Here is a 25,494-nt window from a genome sequence, read left to right as displayed (position 1 = left end):
GAGTGTTAGTCTTTGTCTTTTAGCATATTTAGGATTTTTAATTCATTTTTTGATGGATAATGTATATGAAATTTGAGATACTAGTTACATGGTCTGTTATACTAATGATCACTTCTAGCAGTCTCTATTTTTTGTGAGTTTTGAGTAAGTTTCTATGTTTAATTGCTTTTTGTTAGAAAACAAAATGTCAGCATTTTACTTATAATAGTATTGGTTCACTAAGCAATTTGGTGAACAAATAAACTTATAGTTAAATTTCTTCTAACTGTAAAACAAGTTAATTGGTTTTACAGTATAATTCAAAGTTTGTTTTTCTACAAAATAAAATGTGTAGGTAAGTCTGGGTGTAGTGGCTCATGCCTGTAATCCCAACACTTTGGGAGGCTGAGGCGAGTGGATCACTTGAGGTCAGAAGTTTGAGACCCGCCCGGCCAACATAGTGAAACCCCACCTCTACCAAAAAATACAAAAACTAACCGGGCTAGATGGCGTGTGCCTGTAGTCTCAGCTGCTCAGGGAATCTGAAGTGGGAGAATTGCTTGAACCTGGGTGCGGAGATTGCAGTGAGCCAAGATTGTGCCACTGCACTCCAGCGTGAGTGACAGTGAGACCCTGTCTCAAAAAGGAAAAAAAAAAAAATGCGGAAGAGGCATTTAGCTTCTTGCCTTTTTTTTTTTTTTGCTGTTGCAGGGGGAATGTTGGTAGGAGTGGAGGAGAATTTAGTCTTAGCAGAAATGAATGTGTGGAAGTCTTAAGCTTTTCTCCTTTAAATTGCCCCAAAAGAACAGATTTAACTTCTCAGCATCTCTGCTTTGCTAATACCAAAATTACCTGAGGATAGATACCAAGAGAGGGAGGGAACTGTATGAATGGTGGAGTATTTGGACACACAACTTTTCCCTGCAGTAATCATAATGAAAGTAATAACTTGATGGGAGCTGACATTGTTTTGTACTTACTGTGGATAGGCATCATGTTAAACCCTACTTACATTTCATTTAATTCTTCAACCCCGTGAGTTTGATGGCACTGTTATTCCCATTTTACAGATGATGAATAAGAATCTTAGAGAAGTTAAGTACCTTGCCCAAGACCATACACTTGGGTGTTTTGTTTTTTGTTTTTGTTTTTTAGTTTTTTGTTCCTTTTAGTTCAGAAAGAGAAAAGGAAGGAAATTTAAAAAGTTTGTTAAAATAACTATTGCATAAAAGGACATCTGGGCTAGATGCTGGGATGTACCTCTTCCAGAATGGGGACTAATGATTTAAACAAAACAAAATATGAAAAAAAAGAAATAAATTATTCTACTCAATACTGTTTGGGATAATTGCGTTGTTTTTCATCTTTTCAACACACAAAACAGTCTCTTTGGGAAGCACTGTGATGAGACTGGCAAAAATGGCTGGTGCGTCGACGCTCTAAAATGGTAGGGGAGCCCTGAGAGAGGCATTCTACTAAATCCCACCGCAAGCTCTGTCGCCCAAGCTGGAGTGCAGTGGCGCGATCCTGGCTCACTGAAAGCTCCGCCTCCTGGGTTCACGCCATTCTCCTGCCTCAGCCTCCCGAGTAGCTGGGACTACAGGCGCCCGCCACCGCGCCCGGCTCATTTTTTGTATTTTTAGTAGAGACGGGGTTTCACCGTGGTCTTGATCTCCTGACCTTGTGATCCGCCCGCCTCGGCCTCCCAAAGTGCTGGGATTACAGGCTTGAGCCACCGCGCCCAGCCGCATTCTCATTCTCTGCTCCTCCTACTTTTGGAATTGGGAAGGACCAGACTCAAGCTAAGTTCTCAATATGTTAACTTTTAGGAATGCCCACTGCCCGTCCTGACCCTCTTCTAGCAAACTCCCCTGCTGGCCACTGTTCCGCCAGCTAGCTGCAGCAACCATACCAAGGGCCAGGAGGCTGCTTGGTGGTGTCAGCTAAGCAAAAGCGGGGTATCATCACTGTTGGGGCCACACATAGTTGGTAAGTGATGGAGCTGATAGCGAGACTCTGTAGTCTTTGTTCTTAGTGTTATTTTTCCCTTGAATCTAAATCTTGAAGTCAGTGAGTTTTTTGGGCTAAATAATTTCTCATATTTGCCAATGCTTTAAACTTTATAGATTTTTGACATTTGTTTCTCACTGTGTCCTCAAAGCATCCAGTGCGGTAGGGAAGGAAACCTGATGTTTCATCCATTGTGCAGAGGTAGGCAAACTTTTTCTGTAAAGGGACAGAGTAAATATTTTCAGCTTTGAGGACCCTATGATCTCAGTTGCAGCTATGCAGTTTGTGATTGTTACAGGAAAGCAACCTTAGACAGTACGTCAATTGATAGAGTTGTGGCTGTGTTTCAGTAGCACTTTATTTACAGGTCAGGCACGGTGGCTCACACCTGTAATCCCAGCACTTTGGGAGGCCAAGGCAGGCTGATTACTCGAGGCCAAGAGTTCGAGATCAGCCTGGCCAACACGGCAAAACCCTGTCTCTATTAAAAACACAAAAAAATTAGCCAGGTGTGGTGGCATGTACCTGTAGTCCCAGCTATTCGGGAGGCTGAGGCAGGAGAATCGCTTGAACCCAGGAGGTAGAGGTTGCAGTGAGCCAAGATCATGGCACTGTACCCTAGCCTGGGCGACAGAGTGAGACTCCATCTCAAAAAAAAAAAAAAAAGAAAAAAGAACTTCATTTACAAAAAAAAGAAAAGGCAGCAGGTGGAATTTGGCCCTGTTTGTGGTTTCCTGACACCAATAGTAATAGACTGATCTATTTGGGGACATCAGGACATGTCAGCCACAGAGAAGGTGACTGAGGATTCTTAGTGCCAAGCATTGTGCCTGGTCTACTTCCCAACCTTTCCCAGGTTGCAGCACATAGTGCCACTCACCAGTACCTTTAGGAGATTCAAGGCACAACAATAATAGTGATAATAAGTCATCTTTCTACTGGATGTATTGCTCTAAGTGCTTTTCACATCTGACATTAATCTATGGACAGCTGAGTGACATGGGAAATTGAGGTCCTAAGGAAAATAGCTTGCTCAAGGTCACAGAGCTAGTGGGTGGTGAAACTGGGATTTGAACCCAGGTAGAGTGGTGCTAAGCTTGTGAGCACAAGTCCCTTTACCTTTTCTCTCCCATATTACAGGATTTCTCAGTTTGAGATCATCTTTGAAGCCTTACTCTTTGGGAATTGCCTCTTTATATTGAGTGATAAGGTTCTGTGTTCTCTTTTTGAGACATTTACTTTGGAGCAGAACTGCAAGTGAGAGATTGCTAACTCTGCCAATTTTCTGTTATAGCTGGATAGTTCAAGGGTGGAGCAAGATCATGCAAGAGGTTTCTTTTTGCTATCCCTGGGCTACACAGGAGACTTTCAACTGCAGAAGCACTTTAATAACAGAAGAGATGATTTATTAAGTGTCTGTTTTGTCGATACTGTGCTGAGTGCATTAAATATATTATATTGGTTAAAATCTCACAGTGCTGTAAGTTAAGTGGTATTATTCCCATTGCACAGATGGAAAAATTGAGGCTCAGTTATGGATAAGTTAATTAAATATCTGAGCCTTAGTTTCCTCATTTGGACATTATGATCGTCCTATCTTTTAGGGTCAATATGAAGATTAAATGAGTTAACACATGTTATGGATTTAGAGCAATGTTTGGCACTCAATAGTGTTACCTGTTACTGTTGCTGTTATTATTAGAACATAGTAATTGTAGACGTGAAATGCTCACTTTTTATGAGTATTTGTGAATTAGAAATAAGCATGTGAATATTCAACATAGTGCCTAGGTGTTAATAGATGGAATTTATGATTATTTATAGGAAGAAAGTGTGTAAAGCCCTGTTCCTTTTAATTTAAAAATACCTCCACTGATGATGGTTTCAAAATTAAACATTAAAATGTTAAAACTCAGTCTCTTCGTTTTGTTTGTTGTTGTTTGTTTTGCATAAATTTGCTCCCCGCAAAAACAGCCCCAGATATTCCTGTTTACTGTAAATTGGGTAGATTGGATAGGGTTGGCACTAGAGGATAGGTATGCTTGACATAGTAAATGATTTACATGGTGCATTTTACAGCCATAAAAGCAGTAACTTAGAAATATGTACAGGGGAGTAAAATAATTTGCTCATTTATGTTAGATTTCACTGATAACCTAATTGTAAAAAAGCTGTATTTTACATATGCACTCTATTATATACCCTACATCACTATGCATATTTTTTGTACATACTTATTTCTCTGTGGGGTTATGTCCAGAACTGTGAGTATTCTGTGATAATGGCAATTTAAGGTATTTGTTCAGTGTTAAGATTGACTATATATACATGATTTTTCTTTTACGTACTGACCTTAGGACTTAACCCCTGCCTTAAGCTGGAACTCAACTCTATAATGAAATGCAGAAAATGAACATTTTTCCCCTCCATAAATTAAATAACTGATAATTAGCCTTTTCATTTCTTTTTTAGCTTGCTAATCTCTGTGTTAGTAGAAACTAAAGCAATGCTATACAATTCAAATTTTTTTTGTGACAGTGACATCTGGTGGTTCCTTTTTAATTCTCATGATTTCTCTGTGCTTGGCTGGTTGTTGGAAATTCCAAAGAATCGTTGTGTGAACTGCTTTGCTTGGAATTTAACACTAGCTAGCTATTGAGAATCAAGTTAGTCCCATGGATGTGGTTTAAACTTTGAAAACCTCAGTGCTCCATTTGGATGCAGCCCTTCTGTGAAGGGAATACCACCCTTCCATGGATGAATGAACATTTTAGCATTTGTGATGGGCAAACACAGTCTTGGGAAGGATTTCTCTTTAATTCAGAGAACTTAGGATTTTGAATAAGGGATGGTATCTGTGCCAACCTTTTTGCTTTACTCATGAGGAAGCTGGAGCCCTGAGAAGTGGAGTGTGTTGGCCAAGGTCTCACTGTGTCGACCAAGGTCTTACTGTGTCGCCCAATGTCTCACCGTGTTGGCCAGTGTCTCACTGTGTTGGCCAAGGTCACTTGCTCCTTGGTGAGCAGAGGTTCCATAACTTATGGGTTTTGTGCTACCAGGGAGCAGTGTGGCATTGGGCTCTGTGCTCAGAAATTACGTTGTTGTTGTTGTTGTTGTTGTTTTTGGATGGAGTTTTGCCCTTGTTGCCCAGGCTAGAGTGCAATGGCGCTATCTTGGCTCACTACAACCACCGCCTCCTGGGTTCAAGCGATTCTCCTGCCTCAGCCTCCCAAGTAGCTGGGATTACAGACTTGCACCACCACACCCAACTAATTTTGTATTTTTAGTAGAGATGGGGTTTCTCCATGTTGGTCAGGCTGGTCTTGAACTCCCGACCTCAAGTGATCCACCTGCCTCTGCCTCCCAGAGTGCTGGGATTACGGGCATGAGCCACTGCACCCAGTCCATAAATTATGTTTTTTATGCTGGGCAACCGACTAGTAAGAAAGGTCTGGGAGTGAAAGGCTAGAGGGCAAAGGCAGTTAACATTTTTCACTACCTATTTGCTATAAATATTCCCACGCTCGGCTTTTCTTCATCCAAAAGAGGCTCAGCATCTTTGATGTGAAAAAGAGTTGTTGAGGAAGTATAGTTAGGGATCCCAGCCCCGTCTCCTGAGTGTACTGGTTGGTCCCATATCTGAGAATTTAGTATCCTGTGAAGTTGTATTTATTGAGCCTGTTTTAAGTCGGACCTGTTCTATGCATTGTCTCACATCCTTACAATCCCAGTGGGCAGTTGGAATCTTTATGGTACACAACAGGAAGTAGAGGATTGAAAGGGCTAGAGTCACCTAGGGTCAGAGGTGGAGCCAGGATTCAGTCCCAGACAGGTCTAACCTGCAAGCCTAAATTTATGCTTTCCGCTCTACTACACAGGCTGTGTAATTAAAATCACACGTGTATTTATTTATAGTGGGTAGTACTTGGGGAGTAGAGGCAAATTTGCTTCCTAGACACTTGAGCACATGACATGGACTTTGTATTGTGACTATGTGGACACATCCAGGAGTATTTTGTGCTTGGAGCGGAAGGAGGGCTCATGCCATCAAGTCATGACTACATTGATGGGCACTGGCTCTGTGCCAGGCACTTACCCCTCTGATCTCCTTTGATCCTCGCAACAGCTTCCTAGGGTAGATACTATGGGCATCTCCAATTTACAGAAGAGAACACCAGAGTGGAAGGGGGAAAGGGTTTTCTATAGGGATACTAGGGAAGAAAAAGGAGGGGAGAATGGGTGAACAGCAGGCCTGAAGCACGCTCATGTTGTATCTGGCCCTCCCATGCTGAACTTGATAAACCAAATGGTGAGCCAGGCAGGTGCACTTAACCCACTCCTTTCTTCAAGTTCATTATAACCCTGCTGCCAAATCCAAAGGACCTTCATAGACTAAGTAAGATGTCCTACTAATAACCTCTTACATTTCTTAAATTTTTCCACATAGTAGCAGTTGAAATCAAGGCATAGGGCCCTTTATACCAGCAAACTACTACCTACTCCCAGAGGGGACTTTAGTTAGTCAGTCATGATTCCATGGTATTTATATATCAGCATTTGTTTCTTACAAATGTGACATTGAAAACGCTCCTGTATTCCTGAGGTCTTGTTGAATTTTTTCAAAAAACGATCTTAAAGGCATTGCATGTAGATCACTTTTAGGCTGCTGTATTACTAGCACAGAACTGGCTACGTGCAGTGGCTCATGCCTGTAATCCCAGCACTTTGGGAGGCCGAGGCCGGTAGATCACCTGAGGTCAGGAGTTCAAGACCAGCCTAACCAACCTGGAGAAACCCCATCTCTACTAAAAATACAAAATTAGCCAGGTGTAGTGGTGCATGCCTGTAATCCCAGTTACTTGGGAGGCTGAGGCAGGAGAATTGCTTGAACCCGGGAGGCGGAGCTTGCAGTAAGCTGAGATCCGGCCACTGCACTCCAGCCTGGGCGATAGAGTGAGACTCTGTTTCAAAAAAAAAAAAAAGAACACAGAATTTACGTGGGATTATATGAGAGCACTTACCTGGCACAAGAGCAACTAGGGAACAATATTAATCTTACACCTGGAGAATGTGGAAAATTATTATTATTATTATTATTATTTTTTGAGACGGAGTCTCGCTCTGTCGCCCAGGCTGTAGTGCAGTGGCGCAATCTCGGCTCACTGCAAGCTCCTCCTTCCGCTTCACGCCATTCTCCTGCCTCAGCCTCCCGAGTAGCTGGGACTACAGGCGCCCGCCACCACGCCCGGCTAATTTTTTGTATTTTTTTTTCTTTTTTTAAAAAAATTATTATTATAGTTTAAGTTCTAGGGTACATGTGCATAACGTGCAGGTTTGTTACATATGTATACTTGTGCCATGTTGGTGTGCTGTACCCATCAACTCGTCAACACCCATCAACTCGTCATTTACATCAGGTATAACTACCAATGCAGTCCCTCCCATTTTTTGTATTTTTAGTAGAGACGGGGTTTCACCGTGTTAGCCATGATGATCTCGATCTCCTGACCTCGTGATCCACCCGCCTTGGCCTCCTAAAGTGCTGGGATTACAGGCGTGAGCCACTGCGCCCGGCCGGAAAATTATTTTTAATCTCAAGTGATGAATGTTTAAAAATTTCTAAAGCATGAGCTTTATGTTTTGGCAGATGATTTGACTGTTTTTTTTTTTTTTTTTAAATCCCTATTTCTGAAAAAATGTTTGAAAACCTCCAGTTTTTTCTAAGTCTATAAAAGAAAATCTAAACAAATTATTGCCTGAAATTTAACAAACCTGGACAAATTAAGAAGATAAACTTAGTGTTAGTTGTTTTTTTTTTTTCTTCTTCATGTTTTGGTCTGCCATATTTGAGAATTATTGTCATAGTGTGGTATTTGAAATTTGAGAACGTCATGCTTTGTTCCCTGCAAGTACCAATAACAGTCGTTACAGGTGGGGACTTTGAACGTGAGTGCGTCTAATGTGCGGGGGCCCCTATTGCTTTCTTTCCCTTTGATAAGAGTTCTGTAGGTCAGTTAAGGTTTCACAAAGGACTTGCTTTGATGCTAATTCTTTAAGGAGGGTATGAGGGGTGCTTGTCCCCTGCAAACCCAGTTATAGGGGAGCTGAAGCTGATGATTACATTTGCCATCAAAGAACACTGATGCTCTTTCATGCAATATGAAACTTAAAAATTGTGGCACTGCAGATTAGATGCAACTGGTTGGTAGCCCTTGGGATTTAGTTGGAGATTTTAAATGCTGTAGAAGGCCATGGGCTACTTTTTGAGCTTGACAAATAGATTACAGAGAATTGGATGATAAATGTGAGCAGAATGAAAAATTATTCGTGACAGATCAGCTCAGGGTACATATATATTTTTTAAATGAGTTTTGCACAATAATAAAGGTGTATTTTAAATTAATTCTGACTTAGAAAAATCAATACTTTATTCAAGTTTTAATAGGGAGTGATGTGACTTAAGTTTATGTGTTTGTCATGTGATTCCTTTAACTAGCAATGTGCTGTTTCTCTTTATGAGAGAAATTCAGTATTTGAGGACTTCTCCAGGTGTGTCAGTCACTATGATAATGCTTCTCATGTCAGTCTGGTTTCCCATTTTGGATATCTTGATTTACAGGAGTGAATGCCATGCAGACACGTGTTTGTATTCCTTAGAACCTAATACCCATGGCCCTTAATCCCTGCCTCAGTCCTGGGGGGAAATTGGGGCATCCTCTTCATGTCTCTTCTCCATGGGAAAGGTCCAGATGTGGCCCCAAAAGAATTCATGACTGGCCAGAGTTCTCAACAGTTATAGCGTTCTTTGAGTCTGTGATACCAAACACACAGCTTCATTGGTCAGTGGAATGGAATGTTGGGTGGGAAAGCTCCAGTGAGGAGGGGCCTGGTTGTGTGGGGGTGGGCAGGTGGTCTTCATTGAGGAGGAAGGTATCTGCAAGCCCTCTCAAACCTTGTCATCTTTGCTAAAGTGCAGTGGTTAAATGAGAGCATGGTAGCATCTGTTCTTAGGCCTGTGAAGTCATCCCTATGAGAAAGAGGGTAAAATAGAGGACAGGGCTGAGGCTGAGGAGGAGGAACGTGGAGGAGGAGGGAGGAATAGGGAGTTCTAGAGAAGCAGTTCAGTTTTGTGGATTTACAGTACCTGGCGTTATTTTTTGTCATGTTACTTCCTACTTCCTTTTCCTTCTTGCAGTGATATTTGTCACATATTCTTTTGCAAACCACAAAGTGAATTAAAAATCAGATAGGGAGGCCTGAAAAATTTGTAAATCTATTTGGTCTCTTTGGCAATTAATGCAGAGTATTGAAATTACTACTGTTAATAGCATATTTGTCATCTTTACTCTTTGTCTCTAGAGATAAAAATAATGTAAACACTTTTGTCATTAATATCTTCATTAGGATTCTTAAATGAACATTAAGAACCTGCCCTTTCACTCATATGTACTTGCTTACATTTTTACTACTCAGAATATGACAAAGTTAGCAAATTAAGATGGAAATTGTTTGGAAAAGCCTTAGTAGGTGATGCAGCACCCATCAGCTTTCCTCACTCTGTGTCAGTTCTATGATCAGGATGGCAGTTTCTATGATCTGGAGGCAGAGGTAGGTTTCAGGCTGATCTCCTAGGAGGGAGCAGACCCTGGGCGCTGGCTTTACATCTGTCAGCTTACCTAGGGAATCCTTCAACTCACAGGTGAGCCCGTTTTTTAATGTGCAAAGTGAGACAGCTCAAGATGAGGACCTTCCACCTCAAGACATGGGTCCTCAGCCAGCCAGTTAGTGAACCATGATTTGCTAAGAGTCTACGAAGTACAGAGGACTGTGCTGGGCTAGAAAGTAGATTCACAAAGAGTAGAATGGCCCTTGACTCCAACTAGAGAGTCAAGATAGGCTCTTGGAAAAGTTAGATACCGTTTGGAGGCGGTGTATGATTAGGAGCCAGGCGTAGTTCAATGAAAGCATCTGTTACACCAGGCCCTACAGTAGCAGCACTTCAAGGTTGGCCGTGGCATAGGAGTGGGGCAGGCAAATGCAGCTGCCTTTAAAGACGGAACTAAACACCGAGGCTTTCCTGTGAACACATGGTATTTGTCGGCAGTGTGAGCTCTCCTGTCTTACTTTACTTACATTGGAAGGAGTCTGGATGCTTCTCTGTGCGTGTTGTAACTGGAGGGCACACGGTGAGCCTACCAGTACTGGGGCGCTAAGGGAAACCAACACTGGAGGAGCACTAGGAAATTGATGGTGAGTATGGAAAAGCAAAGAGACTTTGGTGGAAACATCTAGTTCTGCTACATGAAGAACACATGCATGTCTACCGAGGGCCAGGTGGGAGACTGTGGAATAGCAGTCAGTGCCAAACCTAAGGGCCCTTATGGGAATCTCACACAAGGAAAAGCAGCTTCCTTAGGCAGCAGCAGAAAAGGGATAGAATTGGAGCTACGCATGGGGACCTAGAGAGACAGGAGAAAAAGGAAGCACTGGTCCATAGGGATATGGAACGGAGGAATGAGCAGTCTCTGCCTTTTAGTGTTTCATCTTCCACGTGGACCCCACATCCGTTTCCCAAGGATGCAGGAAACTGTATTTGCAGGTGCCCAGGGAGAGAGTGGTTGGCGATCTCCGTGTCCAAGTATAATTTTCCAGAATTGGAAATAAGATTCTCATAAAGATATAAAATGAACATGTCAAAATTGTATTTCATCCACCAGTTAGGAAACCAGTGAAATAGTAAATTGATCCAAACAGTATTTGAGGAACTAGTATTTATAGGCTTAAGGAAGAATGTTAGATTAAGATTGCTAGGTTATACATAAAACTGGGTAATACCTTAAAGCAGGGGTCCCCAGTGCCTGGGCCATGGACTGGTACTGGTCAGTGGCCTGTTAGGAACCAGGCTGCACAGCAGGAGGTGAGTGGTGGGCGGGCGAGCATGACCACCTGAGCTCCACCCGCTGTCAGATCAGCGGTGGCATGAGATTCTCAGGAGTGTGAACCCTATTGTGAAATGTGCATGCGAGGAATCTAGGTCGCACACTCCTTATGAGAATCTAATGTCTGATGATCTGAGGTGGAACAGTTTCATCCTGAAACCATCTCCTCACTGTCCCCCACCATCTGTGGAAAAATTGTCTGCCACGAAACCAGTCCCTGGTGCCAAAAAGGTTGGTAACTGCTGTCTCACAGAGCAGCAAAATCATACATAATCTTTGAGGTAATGTTTTTCACCCCTAAAAAACCTGTAAGTTAACATGTAACTTCACAGTGTGCGGACTCCAATCAGACAGCAGATGGCAAAATTAAACACAAGTACACTCTTCTAGAGAGTTAAAAAATCCTTGCGAGGCTTGTAAAGCAATACTATCATATTACATTGAGAGGATATGGCACCCCTTCATCTCCCACCCCTTCCCCATCCTGCCCAACTATCTAATTTCCAAGTTTTAGATAGTTTGTATTAATATTAATAAAATGCTTTGGAGTTAAACCTGAGATTGAACCCCAGTTTCTTCACTTACCAGCTGTGTAATGTTGGGCAAGTAATTAAACTACAACTGGATTAACTTGCTGTATGTTGGGAGGAACACATGAGATAGCTTTTGTAAGATTGTAAGGTGCCTGGCACATGGTAGGTACTCGGTAAATCTTAGTTCTTCTCTTCACCTTTCCTCTTTTTAAAATTAAGACACTTCCACCTTTTGTCTGGCCTTTATAGACCATATATGCTTTATTTAGAGAACTCTCTGCATGTGATTACTGTTTCAACAAAATGGAGAGTTTTCATATTCTTAAAAAATTTTTAAAAATAAGTTATTAGATACAGGGTCTTGCTATATTGTCCAGGCTGAACTCAAGCCATTCTTTTACCTCAGCCTCCCGAGTAGCTGGGACTACAAGTGTGCACCACCTGACTTGATATTCTTTCTTTCTTTCTTTCTTTCTTTTTTTTTTTTATGGAGGGGTGGGAATACTTCTTGTTTAGATGAAAATATTAGTCTTGTCTTCTTTACACGGAGGATTGGCTTCCCAAGTGATCCTTTGTGGCGCTCACTCAGTGAGTATTTTAGTGTCCATGTTGAGGTTTGTGAGGAGGAGGAGAAGGCACAGAAGCCCTCTAGGAGTGGGCTGTCCATGTACCCTATCATTGTTAAAGGTAAGTGCAGAGGGAGTCACCAGAGCTGCCAGAGGGACTGTGAGCTGGGCTTATAGTGAGATCTGGGTTCCTGGAGAATACGTTTTCCTCCCTTCTCTGTAACTGCTCACATGATAACCTGTGTGCTGGCCCTTGATTTTATCTCCCTTATGGAGTATGATATTAATGTAGATTAATAGGTCAGGTCCCAAATTCAAACTCATTTCTGCCACTGTTTACAACTTTTTTTTTTCCCCTTGAGACGGAGTCTCGCTCTGTTGCCCAGGCTGGAGTGCAGTGGTGCAGTCTTGACTCACTGCAACCTCTGCCTCCTGAGTTCAAGTGATTCTTGTGCCTCAGCCTCCCGAGTAGCTGGGATTACAGGCATGCACCACCACGCCTGGCTAATTTTTGTATTTTTAGTAGGAATGGGGTTTCACCATGTTGGCCAGGCTGGTCTCAAACTCCTGACCTCAGGAGATCCACTGGCCTTGGCCTCCGAAAATGTTGGGATTACAGGCGTGAGCCACCAGGCCCAGTCGGTTCTTCTTTTTAGTATCGATACTTGTGTTTTTTCTGCCTCACTGCAGAATCCAGTATGGTCTAAACCTTGTTCAGTATTAATGGCCACGCAAGGGAAAAGATCCCTAGCCCCCTTTCCTCATTTCTGTGCGTAACTCTAAATGAGGTGTGATATGGTAAGTCCCTTGGCAGTCCAGGTTCCAGTCATTCATTCATTCATTCATTCATTAGGCAACAAGTATTTATTGAGCAAACCCTGGTGCGAAGCCCTGGTGTTTTTTTTTTTTTTTTTTTTTGTTTTTTTTTTTTGAGACGGAGTCTCGCTGTGTCGCCCAGGCTGGAGTGCAGTGGCCGGATCTCAGCTCACTGCAAGCTCTGCCTCCCGGGTTTTTACGCCATTCTCCTGCCTCAGCCTCCCGAGTAGCCGGGACTACAGGCGCCCGCCACCTCGCCCGGCTAGTTTTTTGTATTTTTTAGTAGAGACGGGGTTTCACCGTGTTAGCCAGGATGGTCTCGAACTCCTGACCTCGTGATCCGCCCGTCTCGGCCTCCCAAAGTGCTGGGATTACAGGCTTGAGCCACCGCGCCCGGCCAGCCCTGGTGTTTTTTCTGTGTATGTAAGAGCCTGCTCTGATGGAGACAGAGGGTAATCAAGTCAACAAGGAAGATCAGTAGAGATTATGATAAGTGCTGTGAATGGAACAAATGAGATGAAGAGGAACTGTAAGTAAGCTGCTATTCCTAGTAATTTTAATTAGGGTGATCAGAGATGTTCTTCTTGAGGAGGTGGCTTTCTAAGCTGCAAATCAAAGGATGAGAATGAGTCAGCCATGGGAATAATTGAGCAAAGGACATTATAAAAAAGGGGACAGTGCAGAGAGCTGTGGGATGTTTGGCTTGTCCAAAGAACTGAAAGAAAGACCTGTGGCTAGAGTCGAGTGAGTAAGGGGATGTGGTCAGAGGCTGGCGGGGCTGTTTTAGGGCTCTGTAGATAGGGAGAATGAGTTTGGGATTTTTCTAAGTGCAATGGAAAGCTCTCGAAGAGGTCTAGAAAACTGGAATGGTGTATGCTTATTCAAAAACATGAAGTAAAAGAATGATATGGTTGTCATGTGAAGAATTGAATGGAGGGTGTCAAGCACAGGAGCGGGGAGACCAGTAAGGCAGCCCTTCTGGAGGTCTCATGGCTTGGGCTATGCTGAGAGTGGTGGGGATGTCAGAGAAGGATCTTGGAAGATTAGGCTGGGTTGTGGTGGACCCCAGATACCTGGATGAGGAGCTTAGGTTTGGTTTTTGCAGCTGTGAGGGAGCTGTTGTGTATGTGTGAGTTTTTGAGTGAGGGCATGTGTGTTTGTGTATGTGACTGTGAGATTGTGTGTGAGTCACTGTGTCTGAGTGCAGAGTGCGTGTGTGGACTTCTGAGTGCATATGAGTGTGTGCGTTTCTCATCCTGTTGCACTGTGATCAGGCCAGTGGCATGAAGCAAAGGGCTATCCTGTGTGGCACAGAGTAAACTGGGGGAAAGGCTGGTGGCAGGGAGACGAGCTGAGAGGGTGGTGCAATGAGATGTGAAATGAAGGCCCAGAGGATGCTCACTTAGCTAGCCACGGAGAAAGAAAAGACTACATGGAGCAAGTCCTGTTATTTATTTTACTCTACAATTGGGATGATTGAGATTTAGGAGTGAAAGGCAACTTCCTAAAAGATGTCATAGTCTCTTTAAGTTAGACCAGTTTGATCACTTGCTGAGTATTTTAACAGCCTTATTTAAAAAAAATAAATAAATCTCACTGAAATTCATGTGCTTGATTTCTGTGAACAGAGTTCCGTGAGCGTTAAGTTGATTGATTTTACTACCTGCTATATCTTCCTGCCAGGACCACTCTCCCCAATGCATGTATTCATTTTCTCTTTTAGAATTCTTGAGAAACTAATTTAGAATTCTTGAGAAACTCATTGTATTTTTTATTTCCCCCAGGACATTTTTGAAGATGCCTTGGAAACCATCTCAATGTAAGTAATAACATAATAAAAAGTATGTAGTCAAGAAAAATTGATGGTTGTCTTACATAAAAAGTAAATGTTTCATTCTCATATTTTTGGAGAGTACTGCAGTGGCTATTTTCAGAAAAAAGTCACTTTTCTATAATTAAAGAAGTTGTGATTATATTTAAGAAAGGACCTATCTAATAATACTCTCAGATACATTTCTGAGTATTATTTTGTGTAACAAAATAAAATATTTCTCAACAAATTATTTGTTTATAACTAACTCTTTTAATAGTTGTTCATATTTATTTATATCATTAGTCTCATTTTGTAGATTTTTGTGTTTGGTTTGCACTTAATTTTATTAAAAGCATTCACTCTGGCCGGGCGCGGTGGCTCAAGCCTGTAATCCCAGCACTTTGGGAGGCCGAGACGGGCGGATCATGAGGTCAGGAGATCGAGACCATCCTGGCTAACACAATGAAACCCCGTCTCCACTAAAAATACAAAAAAATTAGCCGGGTGTGGTGGCGGCGCCTGTAGTCCCAGCTACTCGGGAGGCTGAGGCAGGAGAATGGCGGGAACCCGGGAGGCGGAGCTTGCAGTGAGCCGAGATCGTGCCACTGCACTCCAGCCTGGGCGACAGAGCGAGACTCCGCCTCAAAAAAAAAAAAAAAAAAAAATAAATAAATAAATAAAAGCATTCACTGTAAGCCTATATAGTTTTTGTAATAATTCTAAATGACTAAATCATATTAGATCAAGTGGAATATTACAACTTACTTAACTGCTTCTCCATTGTTAGACATTTAGGTTATCACTGGCTTAAAAATGTAAAACTAAGTTTTACATGTGTATAGCTTTGTCATATTTTGAATTGCTTCTAAAGGTTAACATTACAAATGTAGAATTGCTGAATTAAAAGGGATGAATATGTTCAGTGTTCTTTGTATATCTCTAATTGCCTTTCTGTATTAATTAACTTCAGCTGCTATAACAAAACACAATAGCCTGGGTGACTTAACCAACAATAATTTATTTTCTCACAATTTTGGAGGCTAGAGGTCTGAGTTAAGGGTGCTAGCATGGTTGGGGTTCTGGTGGGGGCTCTCCTCTTGGCTTGCAGACTGCCTCCTTCTTGTTGTGTTCTTACATGGCCAAGAGAGTGACAGCAAAAGCTCTCTGATGTCCTTTCTTATAAGGGTGTTAATCCTATCCTGAGGACCCCACTCTCCTGACCTCATTTAAATCTGATTGTCTCCCAAAGGCCCCATATTTAAATTCCATCATGTTGAGGGTTTGGGCTTTAACATGCACATGTTTAGGTGGGGGTAGAGGGGCATAGTGTGTTTTACAGTACTTCCACAAGAGTATTATCAATTTAGTTGGCTACCAATACTATATAAGTAAAGTGGTTTAAATTGTCACATTATCATCACTGGGTATTATTTGAAAAACAGTTTTGCAACTTAAATGATACCTACTTTAGTATTTTTTTTTTTTTTTTTTTTGAGACGGAGTCTCGCTCTGTCGCCCAGGCTGGAGTGCAGTGGCGCAATCTCGGCTCACTGCAAGCTCCGCCTCCCGGGTTCACGCTATTCTCCGGCCTCAGCCTCCCGAGTAGCTGGGACTACAGGCGCCCGCCACTGCGCCCGGCTAATTTTTTCTATTTTTAGTAGAGACGGGGTTTCACCATGGTCTCGATTTCCTGACCTTGTGATCCGCCCGCCTCGGCCTCCCAAAGTGCTGGGATTACAGGCGTGAGCCACCGCGCCCGGCCTACTTTAGTATTTTTAAAAATTATTTAAAAAATACATTGTGTCTTTTGTATGACTTCTAGTTTTCTTTTGTCTCTTAGCTTTTGGACTTTAAATTATATATACCCTAATCTTTTGTCATATTTGCTATAGATATTTGCTCCAGATTGCAATTTTTCTTTATTTTAGAACGACACATTTTTATTTTGTCCAAAAGTTTAATGTTTGTATTTTTTTTGTTTGTTTGTTTGTTTGAGACGAGTCTTGCTCTGTCACCCAGGCTGGAGTGCCGTGGCGCTATCTCGGCTCACTGCAAGCTCTGTCTCTCGGGTTCACGCCATTCTCCTGCCTCAGTCTCCCGAGTAGCTGGGACTACAGACAGCCACCACCACACCCGGCTAATTTTTTTGTATTTTTAGTAGAGACTGGGTTTCACTGTGTCAGCCAGGATGGTCTTGATCTCCTGACCTCGTGATCCGCCTGCCTTGGACTCACTTAAGTGTTGGGATTATAGGCGTGAGCCACCAACGCCTGGCTTATAGTTTTGTTTTGTTTTGTTTTTTTAAACTTAATTGTGATTGGAATTAACCTATTAATTAGGAGCAGTTTCAGATTTACAGTATTATTGAGGAGGTAGTACAGAGTGTTCCTGTGTAACCAGCCCTGGTTTTCTCTATTATTAATTTCTTAAGTTAGCGTGGTACATTTGTCACAATTAATGATCAATATGGATATATTATTGTTAACTAAAGTTCATACGTTATCCAGATACAGTTTTTACCTAGTGTCCTTTTTCTCTCAGGATTCCACCCATGATACCACTTTACATTTAGTCGTCATGTCCCCTTAGGCTCCTCTTGGCTGTGACAGTCTCTCAAACTCTCGTTGTTTTTGGTGACCTTGACAGTTTTGAGGAGTACTGTCAGTTATTTTGTAGAACGTCCCTCAATTGAGATTGGTCTGTTTTTTTTTCCCCTCATGATTTGACTGTGGTCATGTGTTTTTGGGAGGAAGACCCCAGATGGAAAGGGCCATTCTTGTCACATCGTAGCAAAGGTCCATGATATCAATGTGACTTAGCACTACCGATGTTGAACTTGGTCACATGGCACGGGTAGTGTTTGTCACGTTTTTCCACTGTAAAGTTACCCTTTTACCCCTCCTCCCTTTTTGTACAGTACTCTTTGGAAGATAATCTGTTTATGTGATTTTTAAGAAATCACTTCTATGGTGGGCAAGTGATCACCAGTCAGAAATCTTACAATTATTCAACCCTGCTCCTCCCTGGGTGTTGGCGGGAACTGAGCTTGGGCTGTAGTAGGCGATCGCAGTCCAGGGGATGGAAAAGGATGAGGCCGTGGGGCTGCTGATTGGAGTTTACCGGAGGAGACACTGCTTTTTCCAGCAGGAGCTAGCATGCCACACACACCAGAGAGGGGTGCAGGCCTCACAGAGGAGGACGGGTCTCACTGACCAATGGGACCGCTGTGACCTGTGAGCAGTGCACATTGATGCTTGTGCTTCTCTGAGCTCCTACTGGCTTCAGTAGGCTGGTAGTGGCTTTACCTTTGGGACGTCAGGAAGGCATTGCAAGTAGTTTTTAACATCTATCAGTTTTTAAAAAAATCAAACCATAGAAATAAACAAAAGTCCTGAATTCAACCCAGCTGAAGTTAATTCCTATCTCATACCAGCCCTAAAATTGCTAGTCCACTACTACTCTTCCAACACCGTTTGTCAGGTCCGTGAGGGAAATAATTGATATTTGATATCTCCTTTATCAAATAAGTTCATTAAAATAACAACACACTGTTTTGGGGCTTTCCATTCAGTTCCTTTGATCTAGATGCCTCTGTTTGCACAAAAACAACTCTTTTGTTCAACCGCGTTAGATGGTTTAATATTAGCATTGTCTGGTTCTCAGAACATCATCCAAAATGACTCCTGTGGTGGAGATGCTTTCGATTTGTGACTATCAGAAACCCCTTTGTGTACTTTTTGTTTTTGCTTTGAAATAAATTTTATTGTGTATATGAGGTATATAACATGATGTTATAAGATACATATTTAGTACAATTTTACTATAGAAGAACAAATGAAGATATCTATCGTCTCACATAGTTACCCTTTTTTTTTTTTTTGAGACAGAGTCTCGCTCTGTCACCCAGGCTGGAGTGTAATGGTGTGATCTCAGCTCACTGCAACCTCTGCCTCCTGGGTTCAAGCAATTCTCCTGCCTCAACCTCCCAAGTAGCTGGGATTACAGGCGCCTGCCACAACATCCAGCTAATTTTTGTATTTTTAGTAGAGACAAGGTTTCAACATGTTGGCCAGGCTGGTCTTGAACTCCTGACCTCAGGCGATCCACCTGCTTTGGCCTCCCCCATAGTGCTGGGATTACAGGTGTGAGCCACTGCGCCTGGCCTAGTTACCCATTTTTTTTTCCTCCTGTGGCAAGGAGGAAAAATTTAATTTAATTTAGCAAAAATCCTGAATACAGTGTTCTATTTATTATTAACTATAGTCCTCATGTTATACATTAGATTTTTTAGCTTGTTCATCCTTCATATTTGCTAGAGAAACCCCTTCATGTACTTTTAAAGTGGGGAATTCGAGAAGCATTGTGTGTCTTGGTGTCTTTTATTCTACAGTCATTTCTCATCCTGAAGACTGTAGCTTCTTAACACTGCCTCAGTTTCTAATGACCACACATTTTCCCTTCATTGCCTCCGGAACTTCTCTGTGACTGTATTTATCTGCCAGCAGTTTCTTTCTCTTGTCTAATTTTAACTTCCCTGTCCTGCTCAGTTTAACAAATCCAAAGGTTTCCCCATTTTAGAATTTACCTTGCCCTTTTAGGTTTCTGGTGTGCATTGTTTCTCGTGTCCTTTAGACTGTCGCTTAAACGTTTGTGTGTCCTTTTCAGTGTTGCTGAATTGTTCCATTCCTCTCACCTTGGTTATAGCAACACATTATAGGAACCCTTCTCCTAATGGAGAGAAATAGAGCCCAAAGCCAGAAGATGTAGCCAGATTAGATGCTGGAGTCCATACTCGAAGAATCTTGTAGCAGAGGCCTCCATTCAGAGTCTGTAATTGATTTCAATCTGATTTTAATAAACTTTGCCTTTTGGTCTTGTGCATACTTTTGCCTTACAGCGTTCTGAGAGGTATTGTAAGGGGGTAGTTTCCAAAGCAGAGCTTGTTGGTAATGACAAAAAATGGCAGTGAGAGAACAAAGGAAATATTACACACAGCCATAAAACTCCAAAGCACAGCAGTGTGGTTTCATTTTGCCTTCGTGCACACAACTACATGTACCTTCCTGGGGAGATGGGACTGACCACAGACTTGACAGTCAGACTTGAACTCTAGTCCCAGTTTGCCATTTACTAGCTGGGAGGCCTGGGACCAGTTTCTCTGAGCTTGTTTTCTCCTTTCATAGATTTATTGAGAGGATTACATGAAATTTAAGTTAAATGTGATAACGGGAGTAAAACACATAGTTGGTGCTCAGTGAATATCGGTACTTTTCTGCTTTCCCTGGTAGGAGTGTGGGTTCTCCAGAAACATAGAACCAATAGGAGACATAAAATGTCTATATATGAAGAGATTTGCTGTAAGGAATTGACTCATGTGATTATGGAGGCTGAGAAGTCCCTAGTTCTGCAGTTGGCAAGCTGGAGACACCGGAGAAGTGATGGACTTCCAGTCCAAGTCAGAGGCCTCTGATTATAAATACATGTTAATTGTAAAAATTTTCTTCACTTGTTTTTATGTGAACTTTTTGTTTGTCCTCATTTCAGGGTTTGTCAATATTTCGCACATTTCCTCTTAAATTGGTGATACTATAACATTCCCTTTGTGAATTCTGCAAAACTGAGTAGAGTTCTTTTTCCTTACACTTACTGAAGCATACATTTTGATCTTATGTTTCTAGTGCAGAGAGCAAATGCTTCAATCTCTCTGTATCAAGATGCAGTGCTCTTGCCAACCTGATGATTAATTTCTTCCAGTGAATATTTTCTTTTTTTTTTTTTTTGAGACGGAGTCTTGCTCTGTCACCCAGGCTGGAGTGCAGTGGCCGTATCTCAGCTCACTGCAAGCTCCGCCTCCCGGGTTCACGCCATTCTCCTGCCTCAGCCTCCCGAGTAGCTGGGACTACAGGCACCCGCCACTTCGCCTGGCTAGTTTTTTGTATTTTTTAGTAGAGACGGGGTTTCACAGTGCTAGCCAGGATGGTCTCGATCTCCTGACCTCGTGATCCGCCCGTCTCGGCCTCCCAAAGTGCTGGGATTACAGGCTTGAGCCACCGCGCCCGGCGAATATTTTCTCTTGAATGCCTAATGAAAGGATTCACGCTAACAGATGAAGGAGGCCTTAAATTGTTTCCACAAAGGAAGTCATTTCTTATTTTTCTTTTTCTGCCTAATGAATTTACCACTCTCAACATAGATTTTTCCTACCTCTGGATCTTTGTGGTAATGATTGTGTTATTTTAACTATTTTGAGAAATTGCTAGTTTTGTTAACTGGTAGATCATACAAAAATCTCCACCATTTAGAACTGGAGGAAAAATTAGAGATGTAAAAAAATGTTAGTGGTACATTGACCATGTTCTTTTTAAAAATTAAAATAGGCCAAGTGCGATGGCTCACGCCTGTAATTCCAGCAGCCTGAGGTGGGTGGGTCACCTGATGTGGGTGGATCACCTGAGGTTAGGAGTTCAAGACCAGCCTGGCCAACATAGCAAAAACACATTTCTGCTAAAAATACAAAAATTAGCTGGGCTTTATGGTGCATGCCTGTAATCCCAGCTACTCGGGAGGCTGAGGCGGGAGAATCGCTTGAACCTGGGAGGCGGAGGTTGCAGTGAGCTGAGATTGTGCCACTGCACTCCAACCTGGGCGGCAGAGCAAGACTCTATCTCAAAAAAAAAAAAAAATTAAAATTAAAATTAAAATAGTTTGTGAACTTTATGACCTGTTTGGCATAAGGAGGTGACCTCTTAAGGAGCAATTGTAAATTAGACCCATCGCGTGATATATAGAAATTTGTCACAATAATATGCAGTTCTATATTAGCTATAGTCTCTTGCTTCCTGATTTAACAGTTCCATGCTGGTTTGCACTTCCAGTGCTCTGATGATGGAGTGTCCTCTTTTCTCAGTGTTAGTACCCGGTTGCCATCTCTGACAATGTAGTGGTGGATGTAATAAATCTCTTGATAAATTAACTGTGACATGGCATGTGAAGAGTAAATATAGTGTTTTGGGAATTCCAAAAGAAAGCTATCTTTTGGTTGGGAGATGGGGGTGCTGGCATTTGCTTTGGGTTTTGAGGGGTGGGTGGCATTTCAGTTGGTGGAGCCAGTGCAGAGGGTCAGAGGTGGCGACATGCTGGGTGAACAGCTTTGAGGACAGTGGCCAGAGCACAGAGCAGTGAGTTTGAAACACCAGTGGGGCCCTGGACACAAACGAAGTTGGGTCATGGAGGATTCCTGGTCTTGTCTAGTGGGGAGAATGGACTAACCATTTATAGTCATCGTGATTTGGTGTTTTGTTTTTGTTTTGTTTTTTTGACAGGATCTCACTCTGTCTCCCAGGCTAGAGTGCAGTAGCGTGTTCTTAACTCACTGCAGCCCCAAACTCCTGGGTTCAAGCACTCCTCCCACTTCAGCCTCCTAAGTGGCTGGGACTACAGGCAGGTGCCATCACGCCTGGCTAATTTTATTTTTTGTGGAGACACAGTTACCCTATCTTGCCCAGGCTGGTCTTGAACTCCTGGACTCAGGTGATCCTCCCACCTTTGCCTCCCAGAGTGTTGGGATTACAGGCATGAGCCACTGTACCTGGCTGGTGGTATTTTTGATTAACCTCTTTCTCATAAAAACCACTGTGGGCAGTGGGACAGAAATCTAACTGGAAGGCCTGGTTGGGCACTGATTAATTTTTTCTTTTCATGGTAGGTTAGAGAAGTCAGGGGAGACAGATCAAACTTATGTTCAAAGACTGTTAGAGCAGATACAGGTTTAATATATTCTCAGCGGTGGTCTTTCATATTCCAGAGCATCTTATGAGAATTTTGAATTTATCCTCACACAGAAATCCATATGTGTTCACGAGAGTCCTGAGGTGGTATGAATACAGTGGAGATGAATGTGTCTGTTTGCAAGAACTGCTTTGAATTTGTACTTATCTGTAGAAGGTGAAATTGGCAGATATTTTTAGTCAGGTAATTAGAAGCTTACAATGGAAATAAAAATATTTTGATTCCTTCTTGGCCTTTTGTCTAAGATCAACTGTAGTATAAAAATACTTTGTATGATAACATTTCTCACAAACTTTTTCCTTCTCCACACCTTCTCTTTTGAACCATAAGTTGTAGATTAGAGTGAGGTAAGGCCTTTAGGGCCATTTTCTTTTCCTCATTAGGTTAGATCAATTGGTGTTGATCAACTACAATAGTTCTGTCTGTTTTAATTAAGGGTGAATATTGGTGAATGATAGTTGGAAAACATCTGTTATTTTTCTTCAGAGTGGTTAAGTTATAAATAGTGACTCCAGGCAGAGTTAGATTTGTTTTCATTTTTCTCTGCTGTTTTTTTTGGCTCCAGTTTTTCCCTGCAGGTAATATAAATGTTACTCAAGTCTGGAAAGGGAGTTTTGTCCTCTCTTAATTTGATTTTCTTAACCAAGTCGATAGTTATTTTATTAGATCTAAGATGCCATTGATATTGTTATCTTATATATTCTTAAGGAAGGAAAAAAACACAATGAGGAATTTTAAGGAGACCTTGCATAAAGGAAAGGAAAAATAAAATCATCATGCAGGAAGGCACAGCAAGGAAATGTGTATATTTCAACCTTGTTATTAGGTAGGGAGGGGAAAAAAAACCCTCTAATGAGATTCTCCACCCAGATAATTTTTTTAAACAGCTCTATTGGAATATTAATTTATATCTCATATAGATTCCTATTTTAAGTATACAATTTAATGCATTTTAATGTATTTACAGAATTATAGAACCATCACGACAATCTAACTTCAAAACATTTTTATCATCTGAAAAAGAAAGCTGTGCCTTTTTATAGTCATTCTCTATTCCCACCCTTAGCTGGGGCATTAACTAATCTAATTTCTGTCACCCTTAGCTGGGGCAACCACTAATTTAATTTTTGTATATATTTTATATAAATAGAATAATCTAATTTGTATTATTTTGTGTCTACACATGTCATAGAATGTGTTAGTACAGATAGATGCTCCTTGACTCATGATGGGGTTACATCCTGATAACTTCATCATAATAAAAAATATAGTAAGTGAAAATGCATTGGATGCCCTGACAAACCCATTATAATGCTGAAAAATTGTAAGTTGAACCATACCAAGTTGGGGACCGTCTGCACTTCATTGCTTTTTATGGCTGAATAATTTTCATTGTTATGAATATATCATATTTTATTTATCCATTCATCAGTTGATGGGCATTTGAGTCATTTCCAGTTTTTGGCTATTGTGAATAATGCTGCTGTAAACAATTGTGTACAGTCTTTGTATGAACATGTTTTAAATTATCTGTCATACAGACACAGAAGTGGAATTGGTGAGTTGTATGGTGAACCTATGTTTGACTTTTTAACGCTCTTTAGAATTTGAATTGTAAGCTGGTTTGGAGTCTGAGTACATATAAATGGTGTCACCCCCCCCAACAACTTCAGGCAGGTTATTTAACTTTAAGTGGATCAGGTTAGTGGTGTCTTCAGGTAATTGGCAGAAGCAAATGCAGATCCTCTCCCTAAGAACATAACTGATTTAGGGCAGTCAAAGTTGCTGTCAATTTTAAGATGTATCTTGGGGTTAGGGATATTCCATGATGAAAATTTGTATGTCATGGAGTCAATGATATAGTAAATGGAAATAAAAGTTCTTTAAAAAGCTCAAGGGAAACAGCATTCCTGGTGTTTTTTCCTTGTTTTTGTTACCACTTGGCTTGCTTCTCTTTGTGTTTTCTTTTGTCCTATTAGATCTACTCTAATGGTCTGCTATTGTATTTAGACCTGCCACTGTGAAGTTCTTCATATAAGTTCATAGGGGGAATGAGAATGTGTGTTGTACATGTTTTAAGATATAGATCCTATAAATGCTTCTTTTCACTACAAGAAGTGACAAGATTTCATAACTTGAAGGAAAGCCTCTGAAGGAAAGCTCCTTAGCAACACTTTGGTCCAATGATCTCATCTTACCAAGGAGGTCCCAGCAGAGACGGAAGACTGAGTCGTGGTTGGGGTGGTGTTGGTGCAAAGTAAATGACCAGTGAACTCCTATGAGCAGGACCTTTGTGATTGTGGTTGCCTTGCTGCAGGCTCAGTATCCTCTCTGACCCTCTCACCCTGGTAGCAATGCTTAGCTTGTGTCTGAAAGCCAGGACTTTGCTCTTACACTGAGTTCCTTGCCTCCTCCATAAGTAACCTTCTTGATATGGCTGCTGCTCCCTGCTGCTGTCTTTGGCTGTTTTGATAGTTGTAATGGGAAAGAGGTCCAATCATTGCTTCTTTGATCACTCACTAGGATGTTTCACAAACACATTAATTTTTATGTCCCAAACTGAACTCTTGGTATCCACCTCCTTTGTTTATCTGAAAACTTTGCCTTTTCTGTAAGTGTCTCCACCCACCATCCACCCATTTGTTCAAGTCAGAAGCTTGGGAGAGACATCTTTGATTGCTTTCTTTTCTTTTAATTTCCACATTACCAAGTCTGATGATTTCTACCTCCAAAATATATTTCCCATCTGTTCACTTTCCTCTCTCTCCACTGTATTACATTAGCTTAAGTGACTATACGATTTTGCTTGGACTACTTTAAGAGCTGGCTAGTGGTTAATGTGTGTTCCTGCTTCTTTTGTTCTCTCCCTCCACTTTTCCAACTGCACTCCACTTCTTCTTCATACAGCAGCCCAAGTTATCTTACTTTATGTTTTCTGAGACGGAGTTTTGCTCATGTTGCCCAGGCTGGAGTACGGTGGTACGATCTGGGCTCACCGCAAACTCCACCTCCGGTTCGAGCGATTCTCCTGCCTCAGCCTTCCTGAGTAG

General features: G+C 41.7%; 1 protein-coding gene across 1 annotated transcript in view; it reads left to right on the top strand.

Annotated features, from left to right (window-relative positions):
* LOC105489086 (tetratricopeptide repeat domain 39B) overlaps positions 1 to 25,494 on the top strand; it is a 148,791-nt gene that overhangs the window by 25,728 nt on the left and 97,569 nt on the right. Inside the window, exon 2 of the mRNA XM_011753739.3 lies at positions 14,628 to 14,662. Coding sequence (XP_011752041.1) covers positions 14,628 to 14,662 — 35 coding nt within the window. The remainder of the gene's footprint in view (positions 1 to 14,627; positions 14,663 to 25,494) is intronic.

Source organism: Macaca nemestrina, chromosome 14 (assembly GCF_043159975.1).
Source record: "Macaca nemestrina isolate mMacNem1 chromosome 14, mMacNem.hap1, whole genome shotgun sequence".
NCBI lineage: Eukaryota > Metazoa > Chordata > Mammalia > Primates > Cercopithecidae > Macaca > Macaca nemestrina.
Note: the sequence above shows the minus strand (reverse complement) of the source record. Positions and strands in the feature narration are given on the sequence as shown.